The sequence below is a fragment of the Cryptomeria japonica genome, chromosome 2, assembly GCF_030272615.1.
Source record: "Cryptomeria japonica chromosome 2, Sugi_1.0, whole genome shotgun sequence".
Lineage (NCBI taxonomy): Eukaryota > Viridiplantae > Streptophyta > Pinopsida > Cupressales > Cupressaceae > Cryptomeria > Cryptomeria japonica.
Window position 1 is genome coordinate 491497941 of NC_081406.1, and position 14067 is coordinate 491512007.

Here is a 14067-nt window from a genome sequence, read left to right on the forward strand (position 1 = left end):
TCCATGCTTACATGACTATCCCTTCATCTCAATTCCTTGATATTGATATTAATTATATAAGTGACTAATTGAATCAATAAAATGAGTGGGCAATGTTGAGTTCCTATCATTCTCTAATTTGAATCTATAGCCTAGTCTAACCCCTAACAATATACAAATAGGGGTATAGTGGGGGCCTTTGGGTTTTCTCTTCTATGGTTTTTATTTTTTTTAAGTGGAATGCAAAGCACCTCTCTCAAAAAGTTGAGGCTAGGTAGACTCCCTAACTCACTAACTATATCATTAGCCAAATTTTAGAAGGGAGATCCACAATGAGAAATCAAGAGTTTATTTCATATTTAGAAATCACTAAGCTGAAATTGGACAAGTGTTCAACAATGTATATTTGTATGAAAATCATGAAGGATAGTTAGAAGAAAGTAGAGAATTAATAGAATGGAGAAAATAGGTACCATAGCAACAAATAGATGAAATTGAGATATTGAAAAATATAGTTAGAAGAAGCTACATTGAAAAATATTATGAAGAATGTTTTATAAAATGGAAAGGAAGAAAAGGTGAAGACACAATTAGGATATTTAAGGCTAAGATAAGTTCACCTCTAGTTATACCAAAGTGAAGGTCATGCTTTTCAAATTACCTAAGGTGTTCGATAAAAAAAACATCCCAAGTGTAAGAGTAATCTTGCCTCGAACAAAAAGATTGTCTTTCATGCTAATTACTTTGTAAGTTTGTTATTAATGTTCTAGTCATCATACTCTCATTGCAACATATTATTTCCACCTCAAAGGCATATTAAATTGAGATATTGAAAAATATAGTTGGAAGGAGTTATATGGATAAATACTAGCATACCTATATTTTATAAATAAAATTTATGTAGAGGATGCCGAGAGATATCAAATTTAAAAATCTTTACCTTTAGCGTAGATTAATCAATTTCATATGACTAATGTTTATTAAAATTTAGTCTTATCTTTTAGTATAAATTAATTAATTTAATATGGTTAGTATTTATTATAATTTAGTCTTAATCATTTGCATGCAAAAAAAAAAGAAGTTTCTTTTAAATCTAGATTTAAAAATATAATTTTTTAAATCAGAAGCTTCTTTTAAATTTAGATTTAAAAATATAAATTTTAGTTTTATCTTAAAATATGAAATAATTTACATGAAAAAAAAAAAATTTAAAAGAAGTTTTTTAAAATCTGGATTTAAAAACACAATATTTTAAATTAAAAGTTTTTTTAAATGTAGATGTAAAAATATAATTGTGTTACATTTAATAAATAATAATAATAGAAAGTTGCTTTTTAATTTAGATTGTAGTCTTTATCTTTTTATTACATGGAAAAAAAAAAATGGGTGGGTGCCACTTGTAGTGTTAGCCTCTCTACGTAATTATGAAGAATATTTGATGAAATGGAAAGAAGAAAAATTGAAGATGCATATTTGATATTTAAAGATAAGGTAAACTATTTTGGTTTACCCCTAGTTATCTCAAAGTTAAGGACTTGCTTTTCAAATCATCCGAAAGCCTCCAAAATGTAAAACTAATCTTACCTCGACCAAAAATATTTTCTTTCATGTTATTTATTACTTTGTAAGTTTGTTACTAATATTCTAGTTTCCATACTCTCACTACAATGTATTGTTCCCACCTCAAAGGTATATTCAAGTCCCAAACTCATTTTCAAGTATATCAAAGTTTTAATATAGATTCATTATTTAGGTTTGCCTGACCCTCCACGTTTATCCAACAATTTTTGGATACATTTCCAAGTTCATTAGTCTAAGGGAAGTATGCATCAATATTCATTACATATTCTTATCACACCTTAATGCAGAGGTGCTCCCTCCCGCCTACAATTTCTAAACTCAAAAACACTTAAAACAATAAAGAGCATAGAAAAATAATTTTATTCCCATCAAATCTGTGAACACATTATTTACAGTCATGGCCTTTCTCTCTGCACAATATCCTTCTTTACTATCTCTCAAATCTAAACATTTTTGTCTGCCTCTACAACCGCCCTCTCACAAAGCCTTGTTAACTCTCAATGCTTTGTGTCTTCAGGCACCTCTACTCGCTTTTCTCTGCTCTCTAACTTATTTGCACATAGCCCCTCCCAAACTCTCTTCCTCTTGGCCGATACCAATGCTACCCCTTTCTCTTCTTTTGCCTGCATTTGATAGACTGCAATGAATTTTCATGGTTTCATTTTCTTTTCCTCTGCCCGACTAAAGCTCAAATGGTCGATGCCTTTCCACATCTCCCAATTCTCTATCTGCAATTTGATGAATGACTCTGACAGCATTTTTACTTCACCTCTTCGATGCCATTCACCGCCTAATGCTTGACAATGGGAACTTCAACGGTTTCAATTCTCATAGGTTTTGGAGGCGTTGTTTCAAACAGTTCACGGGCCTTGTCTGTACTTCCGCATTTTGCATACATATTTACCAGGGCAGTTGAAACTCTAACATCTGCCAAAATTCCTCGATCCTTTTATGTTTCGATGGATTTCCATTCCCTGTTCCAAAGCCCCCATTTTGGCATAGGCAGTGATGATGCTCGCAGAGGTTGTTGAAACTGCCAACTGCATTCGTTTTGAAGTTTTTAAGGCCTCTTGTGGTTAGGCAATGCAATGTGAACTATAATTTATGCCAATCATCTAAAAGTTCTACCTCAACACAATCATTGACTTCTACAGCCAAAACATTCAAAAGTGGAGTCTGGAGTCTTGAATTAGTACCAACTCCATTGATGATGGATCACCAAGTGATGTGCTCATATTATAGTGAAAATTAAGACCCCGCAGATCAGATTGTGTAGATAATGGAAAGATGCCAAATCAAAACAAAGCAAAATTGAAAGAAAACAAGCACGAAATAATATTTTGTTAGTGTTGATTGCCAATTCACCCAGGTGCTCCTGCGCCACACATTCTAGAAGAACCCATTCTACACATTCCATAGTCAAATGTTTCATCTTGCATCAAACTTTGCACCACCTTATAGATGACATGGATCATTTAAGAGGCTAAGGCTCACTATATCAACATCACTCATGATCATTTGAAAGGTTGTTGGCTGTGGTTCTAATTATGATGAATTCCATTAGGACTGCACAATTAGTTGGCATTAGCGTTACATGGTATATTGTAGCTAACAATTGATTGTAATATCACATAAGAAGTTTGTCAATTCACAAGCTAATTGTGTTTATGTATAATTTAAGATTGAGGCCTCATATACTAGCCCTTTGCAATACTCTCTGATGAGTTTCATGACTATGAATCAATAAAAGTAATTTGGTTCTATTGTGTTTGTGTATTTGGATGTATGATTATAAAATCTTAATTGGGCCTTCTGACCATGAATGTACATATCAAAAGAATATTTTTAGTACTACATAAAAAAAATTTACAAAAATATTAATACAGATTTCATATAAACAAACCAATAATTAAAATGATTAGATGACTTAAATCAAATAAAAATTATCCATGGTGCAATGTTGTATTGCAAGTTTTATAACATATAATAAAATAAACAAGAATTTCAACTAAAATATATATATTGAATTTATAGTCTTTCTTCACCTAGTAATTTTGTGTTAACTAGTTGTTTACATAACTTTCTGGATTAATCATTCAATGAAGTCTTAGAAGTTGACTTTGTTTTTTTTAATACTTGTTGGACTTAATGTTTGTAGCATTTAATATGCATAACATTTTAGAGAACATGTTAAGAAAATTGTACTATTTGATCTAATTTCTATTCCAAATAATTTGAAATATATATAAACACTGATATTTTTTGTTTAAATAAGAATAAATAATTTTGATTTTTTATTAGTACAACGATCAATTAGAAAGTGTAACATATATTTTCAAAGGCAAGTTTATACATATAAAAGAATACACATTTATGACATAGATAGCATCCTTACATTCAAATGGCGTTATAAGTAATGATGGTGGCTTTTAAAGAATTAGATTATGTTGACTTGTAAAATCTATTGTGTGTAATGAATAACAAATATGTTAATATGTTAATAACTAATCCGATTTTGGATTTGGACGCCCTTGTTGCTGCTGCTGATGCTCAGGTTAATAGGGACTCTCCTCATACTGGTGGTGCTCCCGACGACCCTCCTGCGGCTGCTAATGCTCTGCCCAGACCTTCTTTTGCTGGGAACCGTAGCTTTGCTCGTGTGGCCAGATTTGCTGCACATCCTTCCAAGGGGGTTCATCCTCTTCCTTGTGCCAAGACTTCCCCTATTGTGGTATGTGGCCAGGAGGTTGTGGAGAATATCGATTTCTACCAACACAATGTTTTGGTCTGCAGATTTGTTGGGTTTTGGCTTTCCCTTCCAGACCTTCATCATTGGGTGAGTGATTCTTGGAAGCCTTTAGTTGCTTATGGCATTGAGCTTTTCTCATGTGCTAAAGGTTTTTTCATTGCTTCTTTTACCTCTACTCTTGACCGTGATTTGGTTCTGGGAAAGTTGTGGTCTTGGGGGGATCACTCTCTCTCCATTAAGCCATGGTCTTCTTCCTTCAACCCCCTTACTGAATCTCTATCTATTCGTCTGGTTTGGGTCTGCCTCCCCAATCTCCCCCTCCATTTATGGGAGCCTTCTTGCTAACTCCATTGGCAGTTTCTTGCAGGTTGACAATGTCACGACCTCCATGGGTCACTCTACCTTTGCTCGCCTATTAATTGATGTTGACATATCTCTGGCCCTCCCCAGGGATGTGGTTCTTATGGTTGGGGATAAGCCATGGGCTCAACCACTGGATTATGAGGACCTCCCCTTTCGCTGTCGAAGGTGCTTCTCAACGGGCCACTTAGCTTCAAACTGCTCTCTCTCTCGCCACAGAGGCGCTACTACTTGGTGGAAGGACGCTACTGAAGATCACTTGACAATTAATGTTTCTAACTCTGTCTCGGTTGAATCCTCTCGAGATGAGGTGCTCCTTACTGCTGATGATGACTTTGTTGAGGTTACTACTATTGTGGACTCTTTCATCCCCTTGGCTCCTACATCTGTTGCTCCTGATCCTCAGCTTCGCCCTTCTCCTAGCAATTTTGATCTTCTTCAGCAGCAGTCTGTTGTGTTTCTGCAGCAACAGTCTGCTGGTGTTCTGCTGCAGCAGTCTGGCAGTGTCTCTGCAGGGTCTCCCCCGCCTAATTTGTCTTTGAATATTCCTAATGATAGTGTTGCCTGGACGGTTGTTTGTCGCAAGCGGAAAGGAAAATCTACCCCCCTTCCCCAACCCCCCCTTCATCAAGTTGTGGATTCTCCCCACTCTTGAGTTGGGTTGGTTTGTTGATGGTTAGACAGGTGGGTTTGTTTGGCCTATCTAACTTTGTTTGTTTGGGGTTTACACCCCTGCTTGGTCTGTTTATTTATGTTAGCCTGTTAGCTTTGTAAAGGGCCAATGCCCTTGTTATCATTGCTTTATTTATCAAATAACAAATATGTTGGAATTGTACTCGTTGCTTTTATTCTTTAATACACACTATCTTTTGAACCTTCACAAAGTGTAAAATAATAAAAGTACGTGTTAAATACTGAATACCAATGAACATTTCACATTTTATAAACATGTAATAACTAAGTGTCATTAATAATAGATACAATCATAAATGTATTAATGAAGAATTTATTCACTAGTAATAATTGTAATAGCAACATATATTAATAATTGTAATAATTGTAATATCATTTGAAATCGGTGAGGACGTCATTGTCCAGGCCACGGGTCTTTCAAATGAGGGAAGGAAGTGGAAGAAAACCAGCAGGGTCGTGGATGAGACCAGCATGAACCGCTTCTACATAAAGGATGAGGAACCTGTCAAGATGCGAGGGGGTTTCAACAGGGAATGCCTTCCATACCCATGGGACCAGGTGTGCAAAATTATTATGAAATACTTTACCCTTGAGGGAAGGTATGGTGTTTTCTATTACTAACATTTTCCGTTGCTCAATCACTTTCGCAACCATGATACTATTTATTTCCCGTTCTTTTATTGCACGCCTTAGAGTCTATTGTTAAAGATGTCTGCCATTGCATGACTCCAGATAGCAATTACACCATCCTCCACCAGGGTTTGAAGTTTCGGCTCTACAACTTCCACACGGCCCTGTGTCCCCCTAAACCCATCTCTGTTCAAACTACTCCCTCCATCCAGGGCCCCCTTGTTGGTTTTAAAAAAGGTCTCAAAAAGACCTCGAAAAAGCCTATTACGCCTTGTCAATCCCTTGACCACGCCCCCCTCATTTCCCCCAAAATTGGGGAGAAAAACAAAGGCAACCCTTCAGCTGCTAAACCCACTTCCAAAAAAACCAAGAAAGAACCTGAAATTTTGTTAGTCGAGTCTGACGCGGAGGATGGTGTGACCCCGCGAAGATCCCACAAGTTTGCAAGCAAACCCCGGATGAAACAAATTATTGTCAGAAAGAACTATGCTAATGAGGAGGAAGATTCTGAGAAAAATTCTAAGGTTGGAAGTGAAAAGGTTGAGGATGAGATGGAGGCTACAGAAGGCTTTGATTCCTCTAAGCAGGGTACCAAGGCCCCTAACTCAGAGATAAACAAGGATGATAATAAGACTGCCTCCCCTTATTCTAACATTTCCCCCCCGCATATCTCTGAGGAAGAGGGTCGTAAGTCTGAGGACAGGCAGACTGCTACTGAAGGTGGGGAGGAGGAGGAGGTGGTGCAGTGTGTGGGTTATAATGCTCTCTTCGAGGACTTGGATGGTGTGAAGAAAAAGCTGGATTATTTGGAATCCCATGTTGACAAAATTGAAAAATTCGCCATTAAGGTCATACACTCCTCGGCTACTTCAATGTACCTATTGCACCAGGAGAAATTGGATAAGAGCGGGCTAGAAGGCGACACCACGAAGGAACTGTTTGAATTCCTTGTTGAAGACTGGACTGGGCTCATGCTCTCACAGCACTTGGGAGCTGGTAACCATGTTTAATGGTGGAAGCTTTTCCTTTTTGTCATAGTTTTATTTTTCGGGATCGGCTGGATCACTGTTAAGTTTAAGACTCTTGCTACTTTTCTCAATTATTATACTATGAACAATATGTTGTTTATCTGTTGTTTAAGGAGCTATTTGGACGAAATTGGTTTCAATCTTGGGTTATCCAATAGCTATAGGCGGTTTATGTTTTTGATATTTAAGGTAGGGATTGGCTGACTGTTGTTTGTCAGCTCTGTGTGTGCTGGTTCAGCTCTCTTTTGAGGCTTGCTGTTTTTTCCAGGTCAGCCCCCCTGTTTTGGCTGCTTTATTATCAAAAACAACATATATTAATAGCAATTAAGACTTGTAATATTTTCATCAAGTGACAAGGGACACAACATCATTTTCTATGGAATAATTTATTATCAAAATTAATTTTAATTATTGATTCATTCAATTATAATACCTCCCGTTCATCATTTTGAATTGAAATGGTTGTAAGCCCAAACCAACTTTTATTAAAATAAAATTGTCTCTAAATAATATTGACAATTGCCAATCTTAACTCAAAATGGATCACATAGTAACTTTCTAAAAATCAAGTGACAGGGAACACACAACATGATTTATTATGAAATAAATTACCAATTTAAAATATAATTTATCATCAAAATTAATATTTTAATAATTATACTTCTCATCGATAAATTTTGAATTGGAATTGCAGTGGTCCAAAACCAGCTTCTACTAAAGATAAAATGGTCTCCATAAATAATATTGGCAATTCCCTATTAAACTATAAGCAACTTTCTTTCCAAATATTGATGATGCAACAAAAGGGTTCCAAAACAATCTTTCCAGAACCGCTCTAGAGACTTGCGTTTGTTATTATTTGTAACCCAGTTAGTTTATTGCTCTGTTTCCATTAACAATTACAAATACTTTCTGCATGTGCAATACTTTTCATTTATTGCTCTGTTGGAAAAATACAATTAACTTACACCAAACAGTTAAAGAGACAAAACTTGGCCCAAGAAATACACCTCATACTATGAACATTTTTCATAACTTCATAACGACGCTGTAATCAGAAGGTTTAATCTCATGAAGGATACATTTAGGAAGAAATATTCTCATGTAGAGATAAAATGTCTTTGTAATAATAGTACAATACATCTTGCTAGGCCTTCATTTCTTTGAACCAGGCAACGACAGCAAACTCTCAAAGAGAAAGAATAGACAAATAATAATAGACAGATGTAGTACCTCTTATCTTCCACCAGAGAGCTCAATTGCATCCTGGTTATAAATAGAATCCTCAGCCCACTCAAACCTCCTAGGCATCATTTCATATTCTTGTCGACGAATGACTTCAACCTGCTGCCATTCTTCCCAGCGTTCAGCCAAACCGTCTCCTTCCAACATGCGGACCACTTCAGTCATGGTAGGTCGATCCTCTGGCGAGGTTTGTGTGCACAGCAATGCCACCTGAATTATGGCTTCAACTTCCTTCGCATCGTAGTTCTGCTTTAGGTTTGCATCCACAATTGCATCCAAACGTTTTTCCCTTTGCAACTTTTTGACCTGTGTCATTCAATACCAACAAAATAAATCTTTTACTGCACAATCAAAGTGGGTAGATGTTCCAAAAACATACTGTGCAAAAGAAAACAATTAGCCAAAAACAGTATAAATAGCTAAGTGATGATTTAGTGGGCTTCAACTGCATAGTTTCAAGTCAATCTTTATCTATCCATATTGTATTCAAAACATGAGGTTACCTTCTAAACAGATCAGTATAAAGAATGTATTCCAAGCTAAAATCAGTGTAGAGACTACCATTGTTCCAGGCAAGTCACATAATGACCACGCGTAGAAAGTGACTTTATGTACAGATTTCTAATTTCAAGAATTAACAGAGAAAAGGATACAGGGGAGCAGATATAGACTATATTGCATTTGGCCCCATCATAGATGTAGTGAGTTGTAATGGTTACAACCATAGTTGCAAAACTTTTAACTCATGAAAGTACTAGCTATTGACTTGTTTTCTGATTATTCAGCAAAAAAATCATAATCTCGGCTGATTTAATAATTCTATCTAAAAAATTAATGATATCAAGTTTCCACATGTTTGGTGATTTTTGGTTTTTTTCTGAATTTAAATGTGTTCATTTTTTTTCATCAACATTACTTATTTCACTGTTCCCTTCCTTTTTATAATTGTTTTATTTATCTTTTAAAAAAAAATTATTAATAATATTATAAATCTAATGAATTAAACCAACAATATTCATATATTTTCTAATTCATCTGATTTTCATTATTGCTCTTCTATGTATTTAAATTTGTCTTTTCTTATCACTTATACACACTAACTTTTACTATTTGTTGTGTATTAATTCAATTGATTTAATTATTTATTTTATTAATTTCTATTGTCTATATATATAAACTTCTATAGTTTATTGTACATTAATTCAAATGATTTAATCAATTATATTTATCATGAATAATATTTAATATCAAATATTTCAAATAAATTAGTATATTTCTTTCTCTTCTTTTATTTTTCTTTATTATTCCAATGACCTCTTTTTCTGTTTTTGCTTATTTCTTATTAGCTATTTGTCTTCCACATCAATTGATTTATTCAATAAGATAGATGACGCATATTATTTATTTAAATCTTATTATTCTTTTGTGTCTCGATATCTTTTCAATTAATTTGAAATTTTAATTTCTTTTATTTAATTTTATCTACTCTTTTTTAATTATTTTACTTTATTCTTATTCATTTCATTGCTTGATGGTCTTATTTTTTGGTTTTACCTTGTTTATTGATTTTTTCATTTTTCTTTCTTTTTTCCTTTAGTTGACAACCCTTCAGTGGGGATGTTATTTGTTATGATAATATATTATAATATGAATAGAATGCAATCAGTTATACATGTTATTTATAATATTATTTTAATTTATATTTTATTTTATTTTATGCTAAATTTAGTTGAAGCCTTCCAAATTATTGTGATAATATTATGAATCAAATCTGTACATGTGATTCATCATATGATTCCAATCTATATTTTATTTTATGTTAATTTTCATTCATCTTAAGTTTCCTTGAACTGTGTGTACTTCACCCCTTCTCACCCTTTTTAGTTTGGCTTGATCTGTAATGCACCATATTTCTCTCCAGCTCTCTTTCATCCTGATGATGGATCAGGATAGTGATCCAAAAGTGACAAAATATTGATGCAAAAAATTGAACACAATCAAAACCAGAAAAATACCAAACATCCAAAAAAGTTTCTGTTCTGCTTATTTTGACTGTTTTATTGAGCTCTACATTAGGCTAGGGGTTGCAAGCAATCAGCTAGGGTTTGTAAGGTGTTAAAGAGCAAATATTATGAAGTGATATCTTGGTAGGCTTTTAACTTTTTTCTCAATTATTTTTTTTTAGGCATTTTTAATTTTCTAGTTTTGTTTTGTTTTATTTGTTATTCAATGTTGAGTTTTTTTATTTTTCAATACATTAATTGCTGGTTGTGGATCCACTCCCATGCATTTAAAGAAAAAAAAAAGATAACAGCAGTTTTGAGCATCAGCTCTTGAATCGCTTTGAAAGTTAGAGACTTCAACCAAAAGCCATCACTGTTGAAATTTTGAAATACTTATGAAATGCTTGTACATAATATGAACTTCAGCTATGACTTCGTGTAGCAGCCAGAAACTTGTTAAGCAGCAACTAAGGATTGTTTTTCAATAATTAGTTTACTGTTAGCGTTAGGCTGTCAGGTGTTCGTTTTATCCATTTCTTTTTACTTAACGAATTGCTAGGGTTCCGGTTAATTAACATTTGTCCAAAAAGTAAATGGCATAAGAATTCTTCTGGTTCAAGATGAAAAATTCTCTGAAATTATTTGATCCATTAGAGGGGTTGAAAGGTGATAGTAGAGGCATATGGTTTACTTGGTGCAACTCTCAAAAAGGCCCCAAAAGAATCTACAGTAGCCTTGATAGATTTTATGTCAACGGTGATTATTTCTGTGTTGACCAGATTGATGATGGCAATTTGGTCAAAGTTCACACGTCCACTCTCTCTGACCATCATCCTATTGAGATGGGAATCCAACTGCAAAACAATGGGAAGCAGAGTGAGATAAATAAAGGAAACAGTTTCAAACTTAATACTGACTTGTTCAATATTGAGGATTGTAATGAGGGTATGTTTACCCTAAGAGAAATCAACAAGATCTTGTTAAAGAATTTTTTTCATATTGACAGATGTAAAACTAAGTAGTTGGAGATCTCTTTTCCAGGTGCTGAGGAAAAAGATAGCCTTAGATGGAAAGAGATCTGAGAATATGCTGCAGGAGAAGCTTCTCTGTATTGAATCTAAGTTGCAAGATGGACCCTTTAACAAATCCTTGAATGGGGAGCTAGTAGAAGTCAAGCACAACTTGAGAAAATTGCAACTTGAGAAAATTCAAAGGCTAAAAGTAAGAACCAAAATGAATTGGCTAACAATGGTAACAAAGGTTCTAAATTCTTCTTTACGTATATAAAGAAGAAAAAGGCTGGGGAGGAGACTGGCTAAATATGGGTCGATAATCAGCATATGATTGATCTTGTTCAGGTCGTGTTTGAATTCCAAACCTTTTATGGAAATCTTTTCTCTGCTGAAGACAATAATTAGGATTGGGTTGAAGACTAAGATCTCTATAGAAAGATCATTCCAAGGAAAATTCAAGAGGAACATTGTGAGCTGCTTGCTAGAGAAATTTCCAAGGATGAGAGTGTTAACGCTATTAGAACCTTTAAAATGATAAATCACCAGGTGCTGATGGGCTTCCTGATGATTTTTACAAAAAAACTATTGATTGGATTAGTGAAGATTTTTTGATGTTCTACTCTAAAGCTATTTATTAGTAAAGGCTCTTTGGGGAGTAATATTAACAGGGGAATCATCAAGCTTTTGCCCAAAGGAGATGGAGCTCAAATCAAGAGTTGGAGACCCATTATATTGCTTAATGTTTCATACAAAATCTTAGCAAAGGTTTTGGCTCTAAGGCTTATTTGTATCCTCCCCACTTTTGTTAGTGACATCCAAACTGGCTTTATCTAGGGAAGGTATATCTTGGAGAATCTCATTACCAGTTGGGAGGCTATGGAGGCTAGAGCATCGAGCCAAGAAATTGGTACGCTCTTGCTTGACTTCAGGAAGGCTTATGATAGGGTTGAGTGGTCTTTTATTATAATGACTCTTGAAGCCCTTTCTCCTAATAAATTTTGTCAAATGGTGAGAACCTTATTTAAGGATGCTATTACTCAAGTTGACATCAATGGTTCTCTTTCACAGCCCTTCCAGCAGCAAAGATCAATAAAACATGGGTGTCCACTGGCTCCTGCTCTCTTTGTGATTGCTTCGATGCTATCTTTTACTTGTTGAGAGATAGGACTAATGGAATGAAAGCCAATGGTCTTTCTCTCCCCAATTAGGATAAACTCTTAATATTCAGTTTGTTGATGATACTGTTTGTGAATTTAGAGAAAATAAACTTTAAGAACTTGATGTGCAATCTTGATATCTTTTGTAGAGAATCTAGTGCTAAGATTTCCAAGAGTAAGTTTATGTTGCTTCGCCAGAACCCTTCTCCTCTCAACTAGTTTAAGAAGTTAGAGCTGAATTGGGATGGTCCTAACATGCAAGTGAGCTACCTTGGTATCCCATTTGCTACCAGTCCTTCCCTTAAATCAATGTGGGATTGGGTTAAAGGTAAAGTTGAAAATAAAATCTCCAAATGGAACAGACACTATCTATCCTTGGCTGGTAGAAAGCAGGTTTGTCAAAAATTGCATTCTCCTATAGTCTGTACTCTGTACTATGCATTGGTATGGCTATTTTGCAATTATCAAGTTAGTGAAATTCAAAAAAGAATCAGGAATTCCTTTGGTCTGATGGGAAAGGGAAGAGAAAAAGATCTGCTGTCAAATGGGACTGGTGTTGTTTAGACAAAGGCAGTGGTGGTCTGGGACTGAAGAATTTGAAACTGCAGGGAATCGCTCTTGCTACTAAATTGACTATAAAGTCTTTCATGGGTAATGAACCCTAAAAGATCTTATTAAGGAATAACATTCAATTGGCTGTACCTAAACAAGCCAGGGTTTGGAAAGGCCTACATTTTCATGACTCCTTGTTTGGCAGATTTTTATTTCCCCTTTTGGCTCTAATGTTTTTTATAGAGTATTTGAAAAGCATGGGAGGTTGTTAGAAGATGGATCAAAAGTGCTAAGGCATATGATAAGGAAGGTAACATAATTTTTAGCTTCAAATCTTCATGGTGTAACCTTCAGTGGAAGAATAAACCCTTGACCCTCCTACAGGGTTGTTCTGCTAAGTGTTGGCATAGTAAAGGCATTAAAGACTTTGGCAGCATTTTGTCTGATAATAAAATCAAGTCCTGGGCTTCTCTTAGTGCTGAATTAAATATGCCTCCTCAAACAAAGAACCTATTCAGTCCTAAGAAAACCTTGTGAGATCATTCATCTTTTTGCACAACTTTGTTTTGAGACAGATATATAATAATTTAAAATGTTAGGATGGAACTGCCCTCCACAAAGTGAACTCTAAAATGATTTATAACTCTCTCAAGCTCCTGGAAGGTTTTCAAGCACCTTAATGACTGCTGGCATATTAACTTAGTCATGAGAAATGGTCTAAAATCCTTAATCATTCTTGGTCCTATGTGATTGAACCAAAGAAAGCTAGCTTCAAATGGCAGCTTCTTTTTAAAAAGGTTCATATTAATTTGAATCATCTTAATCTACTGATAACCTGTGTTCTATGTGCATTATCCCTGAGAGATTATTAACTACATTTTTTATTGCTTTTTGCTTAAGAAATTTGGCTTATATTTTTTGGTAACTGTGATGTGTGGGATAGCAAATATAATTTTTCTTGGCAAGAAATCTTGTTTGGTTATGTCAAATGTCTAAGCAAAAATTCCAGTCTATTTTGGCTAATTTTGACCACTAATATTCTTTGGTTTTTGTGGAAAGTAAAAAACAGGTATTGTT

The 14067-nt window shown here is 34.7% G+C and overlaps 1 protein-coding gene across 13 annotated transcripts in view; it reads right to left on the reverse strand.

Annotated features, from left to right (window-relative positions):
- Nucleotides 1–8034: 8034 nt before the first annotated feature.
- Nucleotides 8035–14067, reverse strand: part of LOC131873647 (LRR receptor kinase SERK2-like) — a 101455-nt gene continuing 95422 nt past the window's right edge. For all 13 annotated transcript variants that reach the window (XM_059216670.1, XM_059216669.1, XM_059216677.1 and 10 more), the window contains one exon: nucleotides 8035–8571. In XM_059216670.1, coding sequence (XP_059072653.1) covers nucleotides 8257–8571 — 315 coding nt within the window. In that variant the 3' untranslated portion in view covers nucleotides 8035–8256. The remainder of the gene's footprint in view (nucleotides 8572–14067) is intronic.